General features: G+C 44.1%; 2 protein-coding genes across 4 annotated transcripts; both read right to left on the bottom strand.

Annotated features, from left to right (window-relative positions):
• Positions 1-2,421: 2,421 nt before the first annotated feature.
• Positions 2,422-9,088, bottom strand: LOC140591728 (uncharacterized). 3 transcript variants are annotated; one of them, XM_072713200.1, is made up of 10 exons: positions 8,948-9,088; positions 7,812-7,935; positions 7,594-7,731; positions 7,315-7,460; positions 6,566-6,702; positions 6,372-6,465; positions 5,907-6,236; positions 5,608-5,794; positions 5,376-5,517; positions 2,422-5,245 (listed from the first exon to the last, which is right to left on the bottom strand). In XM_072713200.1, the coding sequence occupies exons 2-9, from the start codon at positions 7,891-7,893 to the stop codon at positions 5,387-5,389; spliced, it is 1,245 nt and encodes a 414-aa protein (XP_072569301.1). In that variant the 5' UTR covers positions 7,894-7,935; positions 8,948-9,088; the 3' UTR covers positions 2,422-5,245; positions 5,376-5,386. The 3 variants fall into 3 exon arrangements, with proteins under 3 accessions (XP_072569301.1, XP_072569302.1, XP_072569303.1); XM_072713201.1 differs by having other exon boundaries at positions 5,376-5,436; positions 8,948-9,087; XM_072713202.1 differs by lacking the exon at positions 7,594-7,731 and having other exon boundaries at positions 8,948-9,087.
• Positions 9,089-11,404: 2,316 nt separating this feature from the next.
• Positions 11,405-13,812, bottom strand: LOC140591842 (zinc finger protein basonuclin-2-like). Its single transcript, XM_072713272.1, is given in 4 exon segments — positions 11,405-11,603; positions 11,699-13,280; positions 13,283-13,337; positions 13,807-13,812. Coding segments are annotated over 4 exon segments (1,842 nt in total).
• Between the last annotated feature and the right edge of the window lie 12,844 nt (positions 13,813-26,656).

Below are 26,656 nucleotides of genomic sequence, written 5' to 3'. Positions count from 1 at the left end.
GGCTTATCTTGTTCCTCCTATTCGCGTAGTGCCCAAGGAGCAGATATCTTTGGCTGTGCGTGCATATTCGCGCAGCAAGCGGTCGCTAAGTTGGACTGAACAATGGTTTGGGGTGTTTATTCCATCCCATGGAGTGTCAGACCTTCAGACTGAGGTGGCTGCCCTGCAGACTGCAGTGGAGAAACTGGCCAATCAGACACTTGATACTGTAAAGGCCGTTCAGGGTGAATTATCCGCGGTTAAGCAGGTGGCTCTGCAAAACCGTATGGCATTGCATATTCTATTGGCTGAGAAAGGCGGTGTTTGTGCTATAGTGGGGAGAGAATGTTGCACGTACATCCCTGATTCCTCTGAGGTTGTGCAAGATCTGGAGGACGTGGTGCACAAACGGATGTCTGCGATACATAAGGAGCATGGCCTGTTTGAGTACAGCTGGGACAATTGGTTCTCCTCACTGATTCCGGGTTTATCCGGGGTGTTTAAACCTTTAGTTTTTAGTATATTGATTTTGCTTGTAGTGTTGCTACTAATGACTCGTGGTCCATCCAACCGCTGCCAGCGCCCATCGCCCCACTGCGCTTTTGTCCGCAGTATTACTTTGCTGTGAACTCTGATTCTGTGTGAACAGCGTGGATTTTGCGTGTTCAAAAGGGGGGAGTGTGGAAGTAAAATTGGACATTAGTAGGCCCGGGAGGGGAGGCATATTGGGTCTGTTATGTTTTATGCCTTAGGCAAGAAGAGATTGTTTTGAATACTGTGTGAAGCTCGGACCTTGGAGAGGCAGACAGTGGAGCAAAGGGGGGGAGAAACCACTTGCAGGAAGAGACTCGAAGCCGCCCCAACTGCTGCACAAAAAGTTATAGCTTAATAAAGTAGTTGTTGTTACGCAATTTATGGCATAAGTAATCATGTTAATCATACTAATCATATGTTAACCAAGTATTTTCAGTGATTCAGGGACAATACGTCAATGTGTTATCAGAGAGGTTGATTTATACCACACTTTAATTAAAGTAAGTGAATTAAAGTTTAAGTAGAATCACTGTTGGTGTCCTCAATCCTTTAAATAAATATTTGACAGGGAGTCTTTTCAGTGTCAGCTCTGTGGTTAGCATGATCATGTCACTGCCTCCTGGAACTGGCCTGATTTGTGAATACCTCCTGTGATTGGTGTGCTCAGGTGACTGCCTGTTGTGATTGGCATGATCATGTGACTGCCTCCTGTGATCATATGACTGCCTCCTGTGAATGGCATGATTGCACAACTGCCTCCTGTGTTTGGCGCGATCATGTGACTCCCTGTTGTGATTGGCATGATCATGTAACTGCCTCCTGTGATCATATGACTGCCTCCTGTGAATGGCATGATTGCACAACTGCCTCCTGTGTTTGGCGCCATCATGTGACTCCCTGTTGTGATTGGCATGATCATGTAACTGCCTCCTGTGATCATATGACTGCCTCCTTTGAATGGAATGATTGCACAACTGCCTCCTGTGTTTGGTGCGATCATATGACTGCTTCCAATGACCATGTGACTGCCTCCAGAGAGTGGTGTGATCATGTGACTGGCTCGATTGTGTAACTGCCTCCTTTGGTATGATCACATTACTGCCTCCTATGACTGACATGATCATGTGACTGCCTCCTATGATTGCCATGATCACTGCCCCTGGCTTTTGTAAGAATCGTTTTATTTCATAAGACAGGAGTATTATATGTGGGGGGGGCTGGGCTTCATTTCCACTTTGCACAGCTGCACTCATAACAGCGGGGACGCCACTGCAGCAGCCTCATGCGGCACCTACACCTTCATACGCAGCAAGCAGGTGGCCATGATAATGACTGGCATCAAGTTACTGCTGCAGTCCGACACCAAAATTCATACAGATACAACATACACTCACCTAAAGGATTATTAGGAACACCATACTAATACGGTGTTTGACCCCCTTTCGCCTTCAGAACTGCCTTAATTCTACGTGGCATTGATTCAACAAGGTGCTGAAAGCATTCTTTAGAAATGTTGGCCCATATTGATAGGATAGCATCTTGCAGTTGATGGAGATTTGTGGGATGCACATCCAGGGCACAAAGCTCCCGTTCCACACAGCAAATTTCCATTATCAGAATTAACACTATTAGAGTTAAATCTAACACTTTCCAAGTGTACATATGGGAACCACCACAAAAGTGTTGATTTAACACTTTCCAAAGTGCTGTCCTATATAACACCCATAAAGTATAACATTTTTACACTGCTTAAGGTGCTGCTTTAGTCCTCCTTAGTGTTACTAGTTAACTGAAGTTAAGATCATATATGTATAATATATATATATATATATATATATATATATATATATATATGTTAGTGCTATAAACACAGATACATTGAACTAATGACTTAATAAACACAATAAATTGTAACAAAAGCCCTTTATTCAGACTTTCACAAAATTATCAGTGCAACAAATCCATATCATCCACATCTGCATGTATACCTGGACTTAAAAAATACAACAGTCAGTGACGATATAAAAAAAGTTGTCACTGCCATATGCCATTTGAAAGTCAAAAGGTTAAAAATGCCTCAATTCTACCTGTTTGACTATAGAGAGCTGCAGGTCTTGTTCAGTTATACAATATGCATGAAGGTGCTCAGTAAATGTTGCTTCCATCTTTGACACAACAAAATATACATCACTTCTCAAAAGTATATGAACAACTTTACAGAACACTGGCATCTCATCTACTACATCAGTGCAAACAATAAGACCAGTGCGAAACTCAGTGCCAACACATTTGACCCAATTTGTTTGACTTATTTCAGTGGACATATCCAACTGAAAATACTCTGAAATCAATGGACCGTTTTCTGTCTCATTCAGCGTTTGTGTTTTAACCGGTCCAGATTCAATGCCTTTGATAGCCAATGATTCCCAGTGATAAGCAATGGCTACTTGGTGTTTTCGTGCAAGGGACTTTGTCAGATTCTTGAAGTTTTTTACACTGGATTTAAAAAATTTATGCTTGGCTTCATATCTCATAGTCCATGCGTGAACCAAAGGACCAATCTGGCGAATACATTCTGGGTAATGAATCATGAAGTGGTGTTTTGGAATGAGATTATTTTGAGGGTATAGCTTTGTGAATAAAGAATGGTGCTCTGCTATAAGATGCTTTAAATAGACAGTCATTCCATCTGTAATTGCAGGAGAAAACACAATATTAATTATGTTTGACAGGAGTAACAACAAATGCCAGTGTCTGTTTCCTTCTGGGACAACATCACCAAATATGAGTGGAATGTTCTTAATAAGGCACATTGTTTGACTGGCACTGAGTCCCACACTATTGCCATGAAGAGTTATCTTAGTTGGTCTGTTTTTTTTGTCCAAATAGCCATAGTTGAATGCATAAACACGTAAAAGAATGTTTTCCATTGAAATGAAGTTTTGGCCCAAATACTCAAAAAGCAGTTTGATTTGATATTGTCCCACCCCCTCCAAGATATCATGCATAATGTTAAAAAACGAAATTATCTGCCACATTGAAATAAGTCAAACTATTGAGAATGCTGCTTCGTTTGATTCCATAGCATGAACCTTCTCCAGCATTCTGATTAAGGATGCTATAATGCTGTTCATTTGTTTCTTGGGTCCGCAAAATAACACGTGGATCATCCGAACTAAACACTGTCTGAGCAGTGACTTTGTCTGTAAGACACCTTCTGCAGTAATAGCTAGCACTGAATGATTCCACATAGCCAAGAATACCATTTAACCCCAAATTGTCTCCTGTAATCTGTGAAATAGTGCCATAAATAGGTTGCTCAGAGAATGACACTTTCATTCCATCGCTTTCCAACATTTTTATATCTTTAATAAAGGGGCTTAATATTGCGTCGATCGTATACTTTTTCACATCTTGTGAGTGAAACAAGGAAATGAGATGAATATTCATCAAAGAAGAATTCAGGTTTGGTGGGAGGTTTCTGAGTGTAAAATATAAACATCCAAGTTTATGAATCCCTAGTTTAGATCCCAAAGGATTTCCCATTTCAAAATCATCATAATAAAGTTGAATTTGCAGCGCATTCTTATATCGAGAATATAGTGGGTGCTTTTTGTAGTAGTTTCCATCACAAAAATCATGGTAGCAATCTCTCTCACTGGATGACACAATGTGATTGCAAACATCCTCATTCTTAAAAATGAACTCTAAAGTCTTCATTAGTGGTATATAAATGAAAGTGTCATTGACTGGTACCTGTTCATACATTCCAGAAACTCTGTCTTTTCTTGAATCATATCTCACACCTAAATTAATTTCAATGGGTTCCACAACGCCCCACTTCTCACCAAAGTATTTCCTCCACTTAGAATCTGTATTTAGGTCACAGAAAGGATTATAAAGATTTCCAAAAACATCTTCTACAGCCTTTCTGCTGGGACTTTCAGAGGGGACCACCTGCAATACCTGGTTTTTAATAGATGTGTGAACATCATTAACTAATTCTTCCATGCTTTCCACTACAGACAAAATTACACTGTTGGCAACCCCACTACCCTGTAGTTTGGCAAATACGGAAGCACACATTTCCTTAGCTGGCTGTTGATATGTTTTAAGCTGGAGCACCTCGTTTCCTGCATTTAAAGCCAAGCTATCAGACTGCTGGGGGCTGTTATTATTGTCTAAGGTGGCATCAACAGAATCCCTATCACCTAATGTGGCACAGACAGTGCCTGGTTTATGAACAACTTTCAAGTGCTTCCTGAAACCAGCAAAACTTTTGAACTGTAAAAAACAACCATCCTGAGCACATACCAAATTAAACTTCTTCCCAGGATACAGACCATGCAACAGCTTAAGATGTTGAACCAAAGTGCCAGGCATATCATGCAATGAATGGCAAATGTAACATTTATACATTGTTCATAAATTTTGCTCTCAATTCTTTAACTTTTGGGCTCTCTTTTGTAACACCGACATCAATATTGTACACAGTTGTCTGGAGGAAAGTGTACAAACTGCTGAGCGACTCATCATATTTTACACCAAAAACAAAATGAACCTTGAAAAGTTCATCAAAGGCCGCCAATGTGGTCCTTCCCTCACAAGGTACAAGCTTCTTGTCCACAACGATGTAGAAGTTGCTAATTGCCCGTTTGTTGGTTCCTGAAGCAAGCAGATATGGCTGACGAGGTCCTTCCATCCTCAGGTGTTCATCCAAACTTCTGCAGGACTGTAGGTAAAAGTAAGAAACTAATCAATCTGTTGATCTAGACTTGTCTAAAAAGACAGGCACTGTAAATTAGTGATGTTTCCACCAATAAAAGCCATATATGAAAGCTTAGGGAAGATATGCCACATACTTTGTGAAACATCACCACATGGTCCACAGCTTGGCATGCACTGATCCTCTGCATTTTCTTCCTCCCATGAGATGGGGGTGGTGCAACAAGATGGGGGAGATGTGCAACAAGAGAAGGAGTGATGCCATGTCACTATCCCACTCTAAGAAATAGGATAAAAAACAGACAATTCTTAGCTTGCAAGCTCATAATGAACTTCAATGTTTAAAATTAATTCAGCTACTTCAAGTACCTGCAGAATAATCGACTGTTTGCTCTCCTTGCTGGTCCTTGGCTGATCTCAGTAGCCGTTGTATGAGGGGGGTGCATGTAAGGGTCTCTGCTTCTTTAATCACCTTTGCCTTGAATGAAGTATGCCATTTCTCCAGGAGTCTGACTGCTATTTCATCACCAAAGAGAAGACTGAAGTCTTGAAGTATCTGAGATACAAATCAAGTAAATTTGATTGTACAAACAAATTCACTAAACATCAACATTCAAGGCTACATTACACAAGACATACCAACAATTTAGCTTTAACATTTAACTTACCAATCCCTGTGTATCTAACAGCCGAGGGAACACTGAGAGTACTGTACCAGATGTCTCAGGATTATGGACAAGCCGCTGCCTATATTCAAACGTCTCGCGCATTTTCAGCAATATAGTCTCTCTGTCACTGATGTGGTTCATTAATGCTATTGCCTCCTGGAAGGACTCTTCTGACGACTGAAGGTGGTGGATGTTCCTATCAAGAGTGGCGCCTCCAGTTGTTTCAACTGGTGGTTGAGATGACTTCACAGGAAGCTTTGTCTTTCGCTGAATGGTTTTTATGCGCCACGCCAAGAAGCCAGATCCACTTTGACTGTCATAGAAATGCTCCTGACAGAGAAAAGTCTGCCTGAATATCAAAATTGCCAAAAAGTAGCTAAACCCTATAGAAATATTAACTCTAAGATTTTAATACAGCTGTTGAGCAGAAATAAAACATGGATAAAGCAACAAACTTTAACTTACATATCCTTTTTTTGAAAAAGGATCTTTAAGTGCTGGAAACAAAGTGATTATTCCAAGAGCATATTTTTCCTTTGTAATTCGCTGTGGAATCCTCCTAAGAAAAAAATATCTAAATTATATACTCCACTTACATATTAGACCATGCATGATAATACATAAGCACAGATAATACATGATAATACATAAGCACGTACCCTTCTGATTCTGTCATTTGTGCAGCAAGGATGTTCACCATTTGCCTTCTTGAGCTGTCACAAATTGTTCCTGTCTCCTCATATTCTGTAAGCACTGCTATCCCTCCAGGTTTTGAGAGGAGAATCTTGTACACCATCTAAACATAAGTAAAAGACGAGTTATAGACCAAAAACTAGGTTATGGTGCCTTAGATATTAACAAAATTACTATCACATTAGATTTGCAACAGTACCAATACCATATCATCATCAGTACTGGCTTTGCCTGTTTTAAGCTATCCATGCTGTCCTGACAGTGTGTCTAAAATGCAAAGCCAAGAACAAGTTTGTCATATCTTGATGTTTAACAAAGAGTATGCCATTTTTGTTGTAAAACTAAAAATAAACAAAAAAAGCATGCATTACATTTAATCAAAATACTTGGGTCAGACGATCTGTTTTAACTTTTTAAAATGAAAAACTTTCTAACCAACAGTTTACTCACGGTTTATAATTTCTCTCAATTTATGGTAAATGTACTTAATGTACTGTACAAATGTACTCTAAAGCTCTGCAAAAAGAACATATTGCTATGCACTATGTCAGATAACTTGAAAAATAGTGATAATGACATTTTTAATTGTTTTATTCTAAAAAATTCTCCTACATTTATCATTGGTATCAAAATGGTAAAGTATTTTCTTAAGTATTGTGATGGCTCTAGTACAGACAAAGTGCATCAATCTGATAGGTGCAAAACATGATCTTACGTCTTTGGCTGCTGAACACTGCAACACCTCCTCCTCTCTTCTTACCCGTTTCTGTGGGTTACAACTTTCACTGTCACTCTCTCTGCTTGAGGAGGACAAGGACGTTGTGTCTGTCAAGGTGGTTGAGGAATTGCTAGTGGAAATACCTGAATACATAAACGCACGTTTAGCTGAATTGCCTAATACAGTAGAGCATATGTGACCTCTGTTCACACAACTATTTAAATAAATACACAACTAATTTTACAAGCCTGTGCAACACAAAGATAAATTGGTTACCATCACTGTCATCCAAGATGACAAAGCATATGTCCTTTGACGTCAGAAGATCAGCAAATACATCTTCATCAACTTCTGTCCCAGTGTCATCAGTAACTTTTACCACTTTGTTAGATGGTATAGTGAATTTTACTTTGACTAAAAAAGAAAATGATTACATATTTAAGTATTATTTACTTCACATTTACATTTCAAAATTACTTTGCAAAAAAAAATACCTTCTGTGATAAAGTCCTCAAAGGAAGCTTTGGGGATTTTGATGTATTTTCTGATCGTCTGGTATTGCACTTTTACAATCATTATAAGCTGTAAAGGCAAAACAACTGCCGTGGACACTGCTCCCTAGAAAAAAGAATCACAGTATACAACACAAAATATTAACTTCGTAGCTCCTGTTTCAAGTGAATGTATACACTCTCATGACCTGCCTTCGGTCAGATGTGCCATATTGCGTTTACTGTACATAGCATCTGACGGACCGAATATGCCCTATGATATAATGATTGCTAGTGTTTTGGCAAAAGAAAACGCAGAATAGCGACAGCTGCTTTTTGACGCTTTAAACATGGTTGAATGCATGATTACTGGTCAACACACAAAACTACAATCTGGAAACTACGATATGGGCTGCAGGTTGGCCTTGAACAGAGGGAAAAGAACGTCAGCCAGGCACCACTACAAAACGCAAATAAAATGCATAGGTCGCTCAGAGTGATTTCATTTATCCTAGACTCAAACGCCCGCGTGGACAGGACCTTTAGCCATATTGTGAATCAGGCGCTAGGAGCAATTCAAGCGTGGCCAAAAATGGCCCATGTCATTAAAGCCAAGCTAAAATATGTACCTTAATCTTAAACGTAATATCTACCTTAATGTTAAAAGTAACTGTATGCACCAGTAAAAAGGTAAAACCTTCGTAATTTAAATAGTAAATTCCCTTACTTTTAAACGTTTTAAGCTATGCAAGTGAACGCTGCGGAGAAAACCCGCCAATCAAGAAAAAAACTTACTGTATAAGGCAAATTGCAGAGGCTAAACAGATATCGCACAACAGTATAGATAACGGGAATCTAACCGTAGTTTGGAAAAAAAAAACAACTGAAACACTGTAAAATCGCATAGTCTACTAAAATATTCGAGTCTATTAACATTGCCTCATGTGCCAGAGACGAACAGGCTAACCGCTTACTCGGCTACGTTTTCTAATATATTAGTTGGTAAAAAAAAAAAAAAAGCAAAAACCCGTCAACCATATGTATTTTGATAGCCTATATGAGTATAATAAACATACTGTATATGACGAAATGGCAAGCTAAATACCAAAAGATGAACTATTTAAGTAAGTAATACTCACCAATTTCGCTACGCTTCGCTTCACGACATATGAACTTGGCGCCTTCAAACTGAAAAGCCGAGTAAGCGGGAAAAATTCCCGGATGTAGAGACTGACGACGTAGTGTGTCAGAAACCGGGATCACCGGAATAGAACGCCGTGTTTAACAGTGTAGTAACACTATGTGACGTTAGTGCAGCCACATTTAACTCTGAAACCTGAACACTGTAACTCTAAAAGCTCTAACACCATGATTTCAACACTTTTGAATTTGCTGTGCACCACATCCCAAAGATGCGCTATTGGGTTGAGATCTGGTGACTGTGGGGGCCATTTTAGTACAGTGAACTCATTGTCATGTTCAAGAAACCAATTTGAAATGATTCGAGCTTTGTGACATGGTGCGTTATCCTGCTGGAAGTAGCCATCAGAGGATGGGTACATGGTGGTCATAAAGGGATGGACATGGTCAGAAACAATGCTCAGGTAGGCCGTGGCATTTAAACGATGCCCAATTGGCACTAAGGGGCCTAAAGTGTGCCAAGAAAACATCCCCCACACCATTACACCACCACCACCAGCCTGCACAGTGGTAACAAGGCATGATGGATTCTCATTCTGTTTACGCCAAATTCTGACTCTACCATTTGAATGTCTCAACAGAAATTGAGACTCATCAGACCAGGCAACATTTTTCCAGTCTTCAACTGTCCAATTTTGGTGAGCTCGTGCAAATTGTAGCCTCTTTTTCCTATTTGTAGTGGAGATGAGTGGTACCCGGTGGGGTCTTCTGCTGTTGTAGCCCATCCGCCTCAAGGTTGTGCGTGTTGTGGCTTCACAAATGCTTTGCTGCATACCTCGGTTGTAACGAGTGGTTATTTCAGCCAAAGTTGCTCTTCTATCAGCTTGAATCAGTCGGCCCATTCTCCTCTGACCTCTAGCATCAACAAGGCATTTTCGCCCACAGGACTGCCGCATACTGGATGTTTTTCCCTTTGCACACCATTCTTTGTAAACCCTAGAAATGGTTGTGCGTGAAAATCCCAGTAACTGAGCAGATTGTGAAATACTAAGGTAAGGTAGCCTGGGCTAAATGTAAGTTGATGAAAATAAGGTCTATTTAGCTCAGACTACCTTAAATCTGGCAAGTTATCCGGCTAAGCAAGTAATCCTGCTTTGTGAAACAGACCGCAGGAGATTGTCTTGACCAGGACCACACCCCTAAATGCATTGAAGCAACTGCCATGTGATTGGTTGATTAGATAATTGCATTAATGAGAAATTGAACAGGTGTTCCTAATAATCCTTTAGGTGAGTGTATATCCAAATGCTGAATGATCTGGTGAAGTTTGTCTCCAGTGGCTACCTATACTTATGCACCACTAGTGACGGTACAGCACATCAGAACACTAAGTGAGGACCCAAAGTGACTTGTGGCCAGATTTTCTGGAGAGCAAACTTAAAACTCGTGTCTTACGCTTGTGTCCCCAGCCTGAAATATGAAAACACTTCATTTGTTTTTCGTCACAGTTAAGTTCAAATACATGCTTGATTTATGCAGTCTTCAGAAAGCACCTGGATCACCTTAAATGAAGCATTAAAATGTAAATAATATAGAGATACAGAAATCTTGTCAACTTCTGGAAGGAACATTAATGAAGTAACAACTACAGTAAGCTTGGATATCACACTCTGGATGATACCTCAGAGATCACTCCCTGGGAACACCTCAGAGATCTTTCTCTGAACAATACCTTGAACAGCACTTGGGCTGCTCTTATGAGAGCTAAAAGCAGAGATTAATATTACTCTGCTTATCTGCTATTGCGCTAAGACTCAATGGTAGTTTCAAATGGAAAGCAGAAAATCATGTCATCAGCATTTTCTTAAAACACCTTAGAGGCATGTGACCTCAAGACACACATAATATTACACCCTCACCCAGTCTGCCCTTGTAGACTTGAAAAGTGCAAGACTGGGTCAACATACAAATGTGGCAACACAAAGAACAAATCCTATGTTCAGAAGCCAAAAGCATGCAGGCCTTCTCTGCATTGGTACATTTATAAAAGAATTTGAGCTTTTTTTTTAAGTCTGAAGTGTGCATCAAAGTGAAAATAAAGAAATCAAATGAGCTAGAGGCTACATTTTCCTTCAGTCTGAGAGCTGGAGGTGCCATGAAATGAAACAAGCATGGGCACTGACACCCTCAGTACATTTTTTACATAAAGAACCCTCTGGGATGTTATTTACAGATGAGGCTGTCATGCTCTCTTAATGGGTCATTTAAAAGCTATTATTACACTAATAATACACCGAGAAGGCTCTCTTCTTATTACTACCATTTCTGCGAGCAACAGTCACAAAAGAAGTGTCCGAACAGTTTCTTTGGAGATGGACGAGGGTTTCCATGGAAGTGACAGGACGTGTTGGGGCCACAGGGATGCAGCAGCAGCAGAGCTACCCATCCAAGCGCGTCTAGAGACTTCCACAAGTACAGTGTGAAAGTAGGAGGCCTGGGGGTGGGGGGCAGTCATTTGGCCACATGCCGGCGCAGGCTGGGGTTCTGCTCTGCTGGTTGCAGCTCCGCGTCGAGGAGAATGTGAGGCTGCAGCCCGGAACCTTGCGGCGCTGCATCTGGTGCAGATGTACCGTCTTGAAGCGAGTGCCCTTGCAGCTGTATGGTTTGTGGCACAGCATGCACAGGACAGCACTCGGGTCGACCCCCTGGCCCGGCAGCTCTGGGAACCCCTCCCTGGCACCACCCCTCACCCAGTCTGCCCTGTTTGAGCCACCCTCCCCTTCGCTGGCCCCCTCCACCTCTTGCTGGTAGTCCGAGCTTCATCCTGCTCCAGCTGGAGAATGCTCCTCAGTGCCAGCCCAGGGCTCACCTCATCCCGGCTGGGAGATGCTTGGCTGCTGCCCCCACTGTGGTTGCTGTTGTTGTAAAGGTGGGAATGTGGATGGTGGCATCCCTGGGTGCTAGTCATTCCATTCAGGACCCTGACCCCTTCCTCATCCTCCTCCTCCTCCTCTTTGTCGTCGAACACATCAGCCACGCTGATGACCTCCTTCTCAATTTTCACTGGCATGCTGGATTTGCGGGGCTTCTTCTTGGGTGTGGGGTCAACAAAATGTTCCTGGATGCCAGTACCAGGCAGCTTGTGGCTGACAAGCCCTGCCTCGGCCACTAGAGGATTGCGGGAGCCAGAGGCCGAGGCCTGCTGCTCCATGAGAGACATGTTGTTAGAGGCCGGAGGGAGTATGGAGCTGGTGGGCAGGGAGACCGATGAACTGACAAGATCCCCAGGGGACAACAGCGCACAATAGAATGGGGGTATCGGTTGTACTGGCTGGACTGATTTCAAGGATGGGAAGATCAGAGAACTTTGCAGGGGAGACTGCAGCATGGGCTCGAGCGGTGGGGTAGTGAAGCCAAGAGGTGGCCGTCCCAGGCTGGTCAGAGTCAAACTGCTTTTGGTGCTGGAGATGACAGATGTGCCAGAGCCAACGCTGGAGCGGATGAGGTCCTTGTCACGGTTGTTCCTCAGCATGGGCATGTGTAGTCGGGGGTTAGGGTTGGCGCTGTGCCGGTTGAGGCTGCGCAGGGAGCTGAACACCATGTTGCAGCCCTCGATAGTGCAGCGGTGCTTGATCTTCAGGTGCACAGCATTGTAGTGGATCCTCTGGGTGCCCTTGTCATAGAAGGTCTTGCCGCATGCGTTGCAGCACACTCGGCCCTTGCGTGAGATAGAACCCATGCGCCGCATGCGATGCATCTTGGAGGAGAAGGACGAGGTAACGATGCTCTTGGCTTGCTCACTCTTAACAAATGCATGTTGCTCACTCAGTCCAGCCAGCTGCTGCTGCTGCATTGGTGCTTGCTGCTGTTGAGGCTGCTGGGAGGTGGGGGTCGGGGAGATGGTTGTTACGCTAGCAGGCTCAGGCTTAGGCTCGATCGCCACGGTGACACCGGTGCCCCCCAGGCCTGGGCTTTGCCCATAGCGGAACGGTGAGAGAGACACCTCCGACTCACTGCTCTCGTTGGGGTCACTCAGGTTTGGCAGACTGGACTCCCGTGGCCTGTGACCTGGCTGCTCCAGCATGAGCCCATTTTGGGGCAGACCCAGCATGGGGGCAGACACTGGGTTGATGTACTGGAAAGGAAGCAGGAAGGCCAGGCTGTTGGGGATGTTCTGAAAGTGGTGTATAGTGGAGAGACTGCTGTTCTCGAGGTGCGTCAGCAGGCTGGGGCTACGAGAGCAGTTGTTGCTCTCGATGAAAGTCCTGATGTCAGAGTCAGTCTTTGATGAGGGCACTGCGATGGCCTGGCCTTCTTTCTCCTAGATGGACAGATCTCCTCCTCCCGGGACATGATAGTCCAGTGGTCCAGAACCTTGCCTGCAGCATCCTGAAGGCCATATCAAGGGGAACAAAGGACACCACAATAAGTCATTGATTCTGCATAATTGGCACAGCTGATTAAAGGTAAATAGCTGCCTGCCTGCAATGTCCAGGCCTCCTGGAGCAAAGACCTCGTAGATCTTAACAGAGCGACACCGCACACACCCTCCTTCTCCTAGCTTCCCTTTCAGTCTTCTTCTCCTGTGTCACCATGCAGGAAGTCATTACATTCATGGATAGAGAACAGGAACGTTTTCAATCTTGTCAACCGTAAAAACAACCTAGGGCTTTGGGGCACTGCTATTAGTCAGTCCCTGTGATACACCTCAAAGTCTATTGTTTCTCAGCTGATCCATAGAAATGCCTCACAGAAATACAAATACAATGACTGCCACAACAGAGGAGGAAGACTGACCTCTAACCGGTGTGTTATGGTTTTGCAACGGTCCTGTTACACTTCTGTGATAGTTACCTACCTGCATTATGCTACCCTAGCTGAACCTCACCCCCGTATTGGTCCACACTCAAGCCCCAGCCACCTGTGGAAGCATTTCTCAGGTTGCAGAAGCTTTAAGTAATGCCTGGTAATTGCAATACTTACATTCGGCCAGGAGATGGCAGCAAGAAAATAGAACAATAATTTCCCCACGGTTATTATAATTCACAAGGTAAATTTATTGTGTATGTCTGTGTATGTGTGTGTTTTACTGCACTTTGGGGACAATTTTATCAAATGCGACCTATGCAAACCCACACACACACACAGTGCCCAGTTACAGCACAGACACAGAGTCCCCGGTTAGAGCTCACACACACTCAGGGCACTGTTACAGTGCACACACACACACACACACACACAGCGCCTACTTACGGCACGCACACACACACACACACACAGCGCCTACTTACGGCACGCACACACACACACACACACACACAGCGCCTACTTACGGCACACACACACACACACACACACACAGCGCCTACTTACGGCACGCACACACACACACACACACACACAGCGCCTACTTACGGCACGCACACACACACAGTGCCCAGTTACAGCACACACACACACACACACAGAGCCCCCGGTCAGAGCTCACACACATTCACACAGTTCCCTGTTACAGCACACACACACACACACACACACACACACACAGCCCCCAGCTAGAGCTCACACACACAGACACAGTGCCCTGTTACTGCACACACACATTTTATGCTGCCGTCTGGTGGCCAAAATTGAGTACTACCATTTAAAAACATTAAAAATGATCATTTCTGGTAATTGCAATACTTGCATTCGGCCAGGAGATGGCAGCAAGAAAATAGAAAAATAATTTTCCCACGGTTATTACGATAATTCACAAGGTACATTTATTGTGTGTGTGTGTATGTGTGTGTTTTACTGCACTTTGGGGACAATTTTATCAAATGTGATCTATGCAAACCCACACACACACACAGTGCCCAGTTACAGCGCACACACACACAACGCCTACTTAGAGCACACACACACACACACACACACATACACACAGAGCCCCCGGTCAGAGCTCACACACATTCACACAGTTCCCTGTTACAGCACACACACACACAGAGCCCCCGGTCAGAGCTCACACACATTCACACAGTTCCCTGTTACAGCACACACAGCCCCCGGCTAGAGCTCACACACACAGTCACAGTGCCCTGTTACTGCACACACACATTTTATGCTGCCGTCTGGTGGCCAAAATTGAGTACTACCATTTAAAAACATTAAAAATGATCATTTCTGGTAATTGCAATACTTGCATTCGGCCAGGAGATGGCAGCAAGAAAATAGAAAAATAATTTTCCCACGGTTATTACGATAATTCACAAGGTACATTTATTGTGTGTGTGTGTATGTTTGTGTTTTACTGCACTTTGGGGACAATTTTATCAAATGTGATCTATGCAAACCCACACACACACACAGTGCCCAGTTACAGCGCACACACACACAACGCCTACTTAGAGCACACACACACACACACACACACACAGAGCCCCCGGTCAGAGCTCACACACATTCACACAGTTCCCTGTTACAGCACACACACACACACACACACAGCGCCTACTTACGGCACGCACACACACACAGTGCCCTGTTACAGCACACACACACACACACACAGAGCCCCCGGTCAGAGCTCACACACATTCACACAGTTCCCTGTTACAGCACACACACACACACACACACACACACACAGCCCCCGGCTAGAGCTCACACACACAGACACAGTGCCCTGTTACTGCACACACACATTTTATGCTGCCGTCTGGTGGCCAAAATTGAGTACTACCATTTAAAAACATTAAAAATGATCATTTCTGGTAATTGCAATACTTGCATTCGGCCAGGAGATGGCAGCAAGAAAATAGAAAAATAATTTTCCCACGGTTATTACGATAATTCACAAGGTACATTTATTGTGTGTGTGTGTATGTGTGTGTTTTACTGCACTTTGGGGACAATTTTATCAAATGTGATCTATGCAAACCCACACACACACACAGTGCCCAGTTACAGCGCACACACACACAACGCCTACTTAGAGCACACACACACACACACACACACACATACACACAGAGCCCCCGGTCAGAGCTCACACACATTCACACAGTTCCCTGTTACAGCACACACACACACACAGCGCCTACTTACGGCACGCACACACACACAGTGCCCTGTTACAGCACACACACACACACACACACACACACACACAGAGCCCCCGGTCAGAGCTCACACACATTCACACAGTTCCCTGTTACAGCACACACACACACACACACAGCCCCCGGCTAGAGCTCACACAAACAGACACAGTGCCCTGTTACTGCACACACACATTTTATGCTGCCGTCTGGTGGCCAAAATTGAGTACTACCATTTAAAAACATTAAAAATGATCATTTCTGGTAATTGCAATACTTGCATTCGGCCAGGAGATGGCAGCAAGAAAATAGAAAAATAATTTTCCCACGGTTATTACGATAATTCACAAGGTACATTTATTGTGTGTGTGTGTATGTGTGTGTTTTACTGCACTTTGGGGACAATTTTATCAAATGTGATCTATGCAAACCCACACACACACACAGTGCCCAGTTACAGCGCACACACACACAACGCCTACTTAGAGCACACACACACACACACACACACACATACACACAGAGCCCCCGGTCAGAGCTCACACACATTCACACAGTTCCCTGTTACAGCACACACACACACAGAGCCCCCGGTCAGAGCTGACACACATTCACACAGTTCCCTGTTACAGCACACACAGCCCCCGGCTAGAGCTCACACACACAGTCACAGTGCCCTGTTACTGCACACACACATTTTATGCTGCCGTCTGGTGGCCAAAATTGAGTACTACCATTTAAAAACATTAAAAATGATCATTTCTGGTAATTGCAATACTTGCATTCGGCCAGGAGATGGCAGCAAGAAAATAGAAAAATAATTTTCCCACGGTTATTACGATAATTCACAAGGTACATTTATTGTGTGTGTGTGTATGTGTGTGTTTTACTGCACTTTGGGGACAATTATATCAAATGTGATCTATGCAAACCCACACACACACACAGTGCCCAGTTACAGCGCACACACACACAACGCCTACTTAGAGCACACACACACACACACACACACACACACACAGAGCCCCCGGTCAGAGCTCACACACATTCACACAGTTCCCTGTTACAGCACACACACACACACACACACAGCCCCCGGCTAGAGCTCACACACACAGACACAGTGCCCTGTTACTGCACACACACATTTTATGCTGCCGTCTGGTGGCCAAAATTGAGTACTACCATTTAAAAACATTAAAAATGATCATTTCTGGTAATTGCAATACTTGCATTCGGCCAGGAGATGGCAGCAAGAAAATAGAAAAATAATTTTCCCACGGTTATTACGATAATTCACAAGGTACATTTATTGTGTGTGTGTGTATGTGTGTGTTTTACTGCACTTTGGGGACAATTTTATCAAATGTGATCTATGCAAACCCACACACACACACAGTGCCCAGTTACAGCGCACACACACACAACGCCTACTTAGAGCACACACACACACACACACATACACACAGAGCCCCCGGTCAGAGCTCACACACATTCACACAGTGCCCTGTTACAGCACACACAGCCCCCGGCTAGAGCTCACACACACACACACACACAAACACACACACACACACACACACACAGACAATGCCCAGTTACAGGGAACACACACATACACACATACAGGACTCAGTTACAGCACACACACTGACACACTGTGTGCTGATACAGCCCACACACACACACACACAGACACAGTGCCCTGTTACAGCACACACACACGCACACACACACAGCGCCCAGTTAGAGCACACACACACACACACACACAGAGCCCCCGGTCAGCGCTCACACACATTCACACAGTTCCCTGTTACAGCACACACACACACACACACACAGCCCCCGGCTAGAGCTCACACACACAGACACAGTGCCCTGTTACTGCACACACACATATTATGCTGCCGTCTGGTGGCCAAAATTGAGTACTACCATTTAAAAACATTAAAATGATATTTTCTGGTAATTGCAATACTTGCATTCGGCCAGGAGATGGCAGCAAGAAAATAGAAAAATAATTTTCCCACGGTTATTATGATAATTCACAAGGCACATTTATTGTGTATGTGTGTGTGTTTATGTGTGTGTTTTACTGCACATAGTGGACAATTTTATCAAATGTGATCTATGCAAACCCACACACACACACAGTGCCCAGTTACAGCACACACACACACAACGCCCACTTAGAGCACACACACACACACACACACACAGAGCCCCCGGTCAGAGCTCACACACATTCACACAGTGCCCTGTTACAGCACACACACACACACACAACACACACACACACACACACAGTGCCCAGTTACAGCGCACACACACAAACTGTGCACTGTTACAGCCCACACACACAGACACAGAGGCCTGTTACAGCACACACATGCACGCACACACACACACACAAACAGAACGCCCCCGGTCACAGCTCACGCGCACACACACACACACTGTGCCAAGTTACAGCGCACACACACACACACACTGTGCCAAGTTACAGCGCACACACACACACTGTGCACTGTTACAGCCCACACACACAGACACAGAGGCCTGTTACAGCACACACATGCACGCACACACACACAAACAAACAGAACGCCCCCGGTCACAGCTCACGCGCACACACACACACACACACAGTGCCCTGTTACAGCACACACACACATACAGGACTCAGTTACAGCACACACACAGTGCCCAGTTACACACACAGTCCCCGGTCAGAGCTCACACACATTCACACAGTGCCCTGTTACAGCACACACACACACACACACACACACAGAGCCCCCAGCTAGCGCACACACGCACGCACGCACGCACACACAGTGCCCTGTTATAGTGCATACACACAGACACAGTGCCCTGTTACAGCACAGGCACATTTTATGCTGCCGTCTGGTGGCCAAAATTGAGTACTACCATTTAAAAACATCAAAATGATATTTTCTGGTAATTGCAATACTTATATTCGGCCAGGATAATTCACAAGGTAAATTTATTGTGTATTTGTTTGTCTGTGTGTATGTGTGTGTTTCACTACACTTTGGGGACAATTTTATCAAATGCGACCTATGCAAACCCACACACACACAGAGTGCCCAGTTACAGCGCGTGCACACACACACAGTCCCCACATGTAGTACACACACACACACAGTGCCCTGTTACAGAGCGTGCACACATACACACACAGTGCCCTGTTACAGCACACACAAACACACACTACCCACATAGAGCCCTGTTACAGCACATACATGCACACAGCGCCCACTTAGAACACGAACACACACACACACACACACACACAGCGCCCACTTAGAGCACACACACATACACAGAGCCCCCGGTCAGAGCTCACACACACTGACACAGAGCCCCATTACAGCATACACACACAAACACACAGAGCCCCCGGTTAGAGCTCACGCACACTAACACAGTGCCCCATTACAGCACACACACACCCAGTGCCCAGTTACAGCGCGCACACACACACACACAAACACACACACTGTATTAATGAAAGAGAACTGCCTGTATCTACCATTGCCAAAAACTGCTGCCCCCTGATGGTGATTGGTAATGTGAGCGCTTTGAAAGTAATGGACACCCTTCCTTGCATCTGTAAGGTGTTTGTATGGCTAACCTTACTCGAAGTTTGTTTATGTTGTTGGTCAGCTCTTGGGTGGTTGAACTGATTAAGATAGCATTTGACTTCCTGCCAATCCTGTTCAATCAGTGTTCCCACTCTCACTAACTCTTCCACAGTTTTAGCAGTACCTCTCAGTAGGCTTGCCAGACAGGGATTATAATTACGCAGAATAGCATGTACCACATCCTTCTCTGTCATGTCATTCTTCCATCGCAGACACAGTGCCCTGTACTGGAAAGCAAAGTTATGGATGGTCTCTTGGGGTCCTTGTTTCCTCTCATGGATTCTTCTCTCTGCTTCTGCTTCATAATCCTCAGAAAGAAAAGATCTTAGGAAAGCATCCTTAAATTGACTCCATGTTCCAATGGCTCTTCTCTCTGCCAACCACCAATCTTTAGCAGTACCTGACAGAACAGATGACATTGTAGCTAGTACTTCCACATCGCTCATTGGTCTAACAGCTAAGAATTCTTCACACCTCTTAATATATGCCACTGGATCTTCATCTGATTCCTGGCCAAAATGTGGAAACTCAATCTTAATGGCCGTTTTAAAATGACGCCCTTGGCAGCCAGATGGATGGGAATGACAAAAAGATGGGTAAACCTGGACAGGTGTAGAAGATGGCAGAACACGTGTCTGTATTAAAGCCTTCAATTGTCCATCTCTCCTCTGCAAACAATCCATAGACTGACTGACCTAGCTCTTGCATCTGTAAGTCCACAAGTTGTTTTATTCTATCTACCTCTGTACTCAATCTCTACTGAAATCTTTCTTCCATTGCCTTTGCCTTGTCCTCCACTCCTTGTACATATACCTGGCAAGTGTCTAGAGAAGTTTGAAAAGTGCTGAAGTCAGAGTTGATTTTCTCCACCAACGATTCCACTACCTGCAACCGGGTTAACATCTCCTGTAACTGCTCTGGAGAAAAAGGAGCAAGAGGTGCTTTTCCCTTAGGAGGCACTTGTGCATGCTCCTCTGCAAAGGTTCTCGTCGAGTCACAAATGGACCAGCTGTGAAGTCTGAGTCATGGAACTGATCCCGTGTCTCTAACACAGATAAACAGAATGTTGGGTTATATATCTAGGTGTGTGGAGTTTAAGTCAAGGAAGGTGATGTCACATTTATATAATTCCTTGGTAAGACCCCACCTAGAATATTGTGTGCAGGTTTGGTCACCATACCTTAAGAAGGACATTGCTGCCTTAGAAAAGGTGCAATGGAGGGCTACGGGAATGATTCCTGGTCTTAGAGGAATGTCTTATGAGGAGAGGTTAGCTGAGCTGAATCTGTTTAGCCTTGAGCAAAGGAGACTAAGGGGGGGGACATGATCCAGGTCTATAAGATTCTAACGGGTCTGGATGCTGTTCAGCCGAATGGCTACTTCAATATTTGTTTAAATACTAGAACTCGTGGCCATAAGTGGAAATCAGCGGGAGAACATTTTAAATTAAATTTGAGGAAGCACTTCTTTACACTAGGGCTGTCGCGGTTAGGAAATTTCCCTTGCGGTTTTTATGGGTGGCTCAATAGCGCGGTATGCGGTATTACCGCCGTTTAAAAATAAATAAATAAATAAAAATCTTGATTTTACTGCATACAAAGCTCTATTGCTGAGTTATGTAGCATATATTGTTGCTTTTTAACTGACAGAGAGACAAAACATTTTTTGTTTATTTTTTTAATGCCAAACAGCAATAAGAACTTGCCTTTTCCAATTTAAAAAACGAAATCAAATCATTCTATAGTAGGCTAACAATAAACAAACAATAAGAAATTATTTTTTCCAATTTGAAAAACGAAAAAAGGTTTCTCCACTGTATTGAATGGAACCATCTCCTCAACTAGATACTGTGTAACAGCGGCTGTAAGACATTTATACCGGTTACTTTCACGGTTGTATTTGACCGATTTCGCAAAGGCTTCAGCTACTCCTAACTGTCGGCTAGTACCGGCCTCAGCTGTTCTTTTTGATGTTGCTCCGCGACCTGATGCTGGAAGAGGCAGCTGCGCTTCAATGGCTGGATGACAGTTAGCGAGATGACACCGCAAATTAGATGTATTGCCGCGTGTCACAGGGACCTTTTTGCCACAAATTTTGCAAATCGGTTCATCTAAATTTGCCGGCTCACCCTTTTCATTGGGTTGAAAGCCGAAATGTTCCCAAACTGGCGACGTGACATTAGGTTTTGGGATGAGAGCGCCTGCCATCGTTTCAATATTCAAAATCAACGAAACCCCGGATATTAACAGTTCGCGGGAAAATGACACTCGTAACACTCTGGTATCATTATTAATTTATTTAACATTCAATACAGGTGATGAATTGTAAAACAATAAGGCCACAGCCTCATGAAGAAGAAGAAAAAAAAATTAACCTTGTCCCTGCGGTTGCCGCGGTTTCTGCGGTTGCTTTCCTTCCTCTGCGGTTGGCTTGTCAATAGCGCGATATTACAATATTGCGGTTATCGCGACAGCCCTACTTTACACAGCGTGTAGTTAGAGTATGTAATAGTCTTCCTGCTAGTGTAGCGGAAGCTAAAACCCTGGGCTCCTTTAAATCTGAGCTAGATAAGATTTTAATAACTCTGAGCTATTAGTTAAGTTATCCTCAAACGAGCTTGATGGACCGAATGGCCTCCTCTCGTTTGTAAATTTCTTATGTTCTTTCTTATGTTCTACTTGAGGGCTGCTGCTAGTCATGGCAACACCACTACTAATGCAAGATACAATGAATTGTTAAACCCTGGTCCCTGTTCAGGCACCACTTATGTAACACTGCTGATTCCTGCCTCAGAACCAACCTATTACACACTATACGTAGGGAGGGACATTTCAGGGTGGCGTAAAGAGAAATACACCATCAGTTCACAGACCAAAGAATATTTACTAACAAAGGTGAGCAGCAAATGTACATGTAAATAATGAATTAACAATAACTCAAGAAAACTGGTGTTGAGATGGATAACCATACAACTGAAATGAATAGCACAGTCCAAAGTGGACACCAAACGTCCTCTTCCAGGTGAGGATGGTCCAAACAATGGTAGGATGTGAAGTCGGAAAGAGAAGGTTGGCAGTTGCAAGTAAATCAGGGGGGGAAAAAAAGGCCTTTCTGAAAATAAAAAATCATACATCCCACTTTTTGCTAAACCCAACAAATACACATGTATATCATTCAAATAATTGTTACTAAATTTAACAAACAATACATCCATATCATTCAGAAAATCATCTTACATTGAGCCATGAACGCTTCCCGTTCCTCAAATAAGGACTTACTTCCTTTATTCTGAGCCTCAACAAACATGGCTGCCCTTGCCCTTATATAGGCTCTTGGTCCTTATAGTCCTCTATTAAATTATACTGACCCTTAGAGGACAGGAGTATAATTGCAGACATCTGGTAACAAACCAGTGTTTGTTACAGTGCCCAGTTTCAGCGCACACACATAGACACACACAGTGCCCAGTTTCAGCGCACACACATAGACACACACAGTGCCCAGTTTCAGCGCACACACATAGACACACACAGTGCCCAGTTTCAGCGCACACACATAGACACACACAGTGCCCAGTTTCAGCGCAAACATACACAGTTCCCAGTTACAGGCTCCCCAACATCCTGTAGCGGAAAAGCAGTAACGGAGGGTGGAGACACTGAGTGACTGTAGTCTGCCTGTCATCTTATGAATTTGTATGAATTTTTCATTTAAAAACATTTTAAAGTATCTTTAGTGGGGAGAATAAATTCTGTTAAAATGAACGTACTACCTTAATTTTTGTATCTGTTCCAGTCAATACCTACCTTTATTCCCTAAATCTTTTTTTGTTTCTTTAGATTCAGATATATCCTCTTATATATGGAGAGGAAGGCATCCCCGTTTGAATAAAGCTCATCTCCAGAAATCTAGGCGTTATGGAGGCCTGGCTTTGCCTAATTTCTGTTATTACTATTGGGCAGCTAATATACACTGTATTGCGTTTTGGTTCTATTCCCAAAACAAAGATAATTGTCCATCCTGGGTGTCATTGGAATTGAATTCAGCTAAAGAATCTTCTGTTTTGGCACTTCTTGGATCCTCACTTCCTTTAGCCCGAAACAAGTCAATTGATAATCCGGTTGTCTGGCATACTGTGAGAGTATGGGCTCAGATGAGAAAACACTTCAATTTAACTGGTTTTTCTCTTTTGAGTCCAATTTTATCAAATCATCTTTTTCAGCCCTCTTTATCCGACCCTGTATTTTATGATTGGCATAGAAAGGGAATTGTGTGTTTTAATGATTTGTTTTTCAACAATAGCTTCGCATCTTTTACTCAACTTTCTGATAAATTTGATCTCCCAAATACTCATTTTTTTTAGATATATGCAGATTAGACACTTTCTCAAATCTCTAATTCGGACTTTCCCTGAGTCACCAGTTATGAATGCAGCTGATATGTTTCTTACTTTGCAACCAACGCGCAAAGGGTTAATATCCGTTATTTATGACAAACTGGCTGGTATGAAATGTCCTTCTATTAATAGAATCAAAACTGCTCATTGAGTGAGGACACTTGGGACTCAATATTTAAGTTGGTTAATTCAACATCTTTATGTGCCCGCCATTGTCTTTTACAGTTTAAAGTTGTGCACAGAGTTCATATGTCCAAAGTCAAACTATCGCGTATTTACCCGAATCTGGATCCCCGCTGTGACAAGTGTGGAAATGAGGATGCTTCGCTTATTCACATGTACTGGCCATGTCCTAGTCTTGAAGAATACTGGAGGGGGATATTTCAAACCCTGTCCTTAGTCCTCAAACAGCCTATACACCCCGACCCTTTGATCGCGCTCTTTGGCCTCAGTGATGCTGATACATGTCTGACCCCGGTGAAACGCCGGACACTATCATTTGCTTCCCTTCTAGCCAGACGTGCAGTCTTACTCAGATGGAAAGGTGCTGCTCCACCCACCCATGCTCAATGGATGAGGGACCTTATGTCCTGTTTAAGCCTCGAAAAGATACGCTACTCGATTAGTGATACCACCAAAGAATTTCAGAAGGTATGGGGGCCCTTCCTGGAGTATTTTTCAAGTCTTCGGTCTCAGATTCCGTCTATTAGTAATACCCAGTAAGGTTCCAGAAACAATATTGTCGTCGTGTTCTTTTTAATTAATCAATCTGGCAAGAGGATGTGGTTATTATGTGGTAAGGTTTTTGGGTTTAGAGTTGCACACCTTGTTATCCTTACTGTTTTTTGAATATGTCTAAATTATCATTTTTTTCTATAATACTCTACTGCAATGTTATCTGATTTCTTCATGCAACCCTTTCAGAATTGACTTATTTAGTGAGGTCATATTTAGACTTTACCATGTAAAGCAAATATATTATAATAATTAAATGTTTTTTTTTTTTTTTAATGTGTCCTGTCCGGCAGCTTTTGCAAGCAGAATAATGGTCTGAATGCACTGCTGTGTCAGACATATTTGCTTTACCATGAGGGGCTCTATAAACTCTGTATAGGCCCTTCATATTGGTCAATTTCTTTTTATTCGTATATTTCATTGTATCTTATTTAATACATGTAAAATATTACAGTTGCCGTGCTGCCCGGAAGGAAGTGATAGATTAGGAAAATGAGTGAAGAAAAGGGGTAGGGAGAGAAATGAAAGAGAAAGAAGGAAAGAGAGAGAGAGAGAGAGAGAGAGAGAAAAAAAACAAAAAAAAAAACATAAGGACGAACAAACACGAACAAAGGCGGAGACAACAGTGGGACAGAGAGGCTAAGAAAGGCAGGAGTAACGTAAAAAGCACATAAGGCAAGAAAAAAAAGAAAGAAAAAAAAAACGCATTTGAAATACAACCAAAAAAGCATAAATACAAAGACACAACCAGAAATAAAGAAAATAAAACAGATATACAGACATACAAAATTGTAGCATGTGCTTGGAAGGGAGCATGTGTGTTCATCTGTTTTGGGGAGGTGTTTGAACATGTATTCGTGTGTTGGGTGCATGTGAAATTCTCCATGGAATGCACTTGATAGCGAGGGTGGGGGGCCGCAACCACACCCCACAAGAACCAGAGGCCGGCGGAGACAGGCCCAGGAGACCCAAGGCGTCCGCAGCCCCCCATGAGCACGGAAGAGCCAAGGCCCCACGTGCCCACGACATCCGGGTCCCCACCCCAGCAGGAGGAGGAGGGAGGACCCAGGCACAGCCCCCGCAGCCAAAAGGGCACGAGCCCCAGAGAACCATAGGCAACAGGCAGCCGACCCCGCGAGGGTGACGGCCGCTCCCGCACGGGCCAGGACCCCAGGCGGCTGGGAGCCGACCGGCCCCCGGCAGAGAGCCCCACCCGCGCCGGAGAGGCCCGAGCCCCCCCCAGGCCACCACCCGGGGAGGAGGGACAGCAACCATGCCAAGGAGGCAGCCGCGCCCAGGAAGGAGCAGCTAGCCCCGGACCCAGGCCCACACCGCCCACACAGACACCTCGCAGACACACTTCTCAGCCATACACATAGACCATACACCCACTCACACAACAGACACATACACAGAGACAAAAAGACATAAGCCCATCCACTCTGGACCGCCCTCCGCCATGCGGGGGAACGGATGCCACCCCCCAGCGCCAGCCGCAACCCCAGGGCGCCGCCAGCCGGACGACTACCCGAGTGCCCCCCCACCATCGCGGGCAGGGAGCAGGGGTGTAGGAAGACCCGCCCACTCTCCTCCCCTGTGTGAGAGGTGAAGTGTTGGATGCATGTGTTGGTGATTGTGAGTGTATGTGGTGTACCGGATGAGTATGACTGTTGAGAAACTTAAGATGGATTTAAAATTGACGGGGGAAGCGAGGAGGAGCGCTGCTTGCACACAGCTCTCCTCCCCATTACCCCCCCCCCACCCGCCAAGACCCTCAATGTATATGGTGTAAGTAAAATTGAGGGGCGGGCAGCAGTGAAG

This window comes from Paramormyrops kingsleyae, chromosome 6 (assembly GCF_048594095.1).
Source record: "Paramormyrops kingsleyae isolate MSU_618 chromosome 6, PKINGS_0.4, whole genome shotgun sequence".
NCBI lineage: Eukaryota > Metazoa > Chordata > Actinopteri > Osteoglossiformes > Mormyridae > Paramormyrops > Paramormyrops kingsleyae.
Note: the sequence above shows the minus strand (reverse complement) of the source record. Positions and strands in the feature narration are given on the sequence as shown.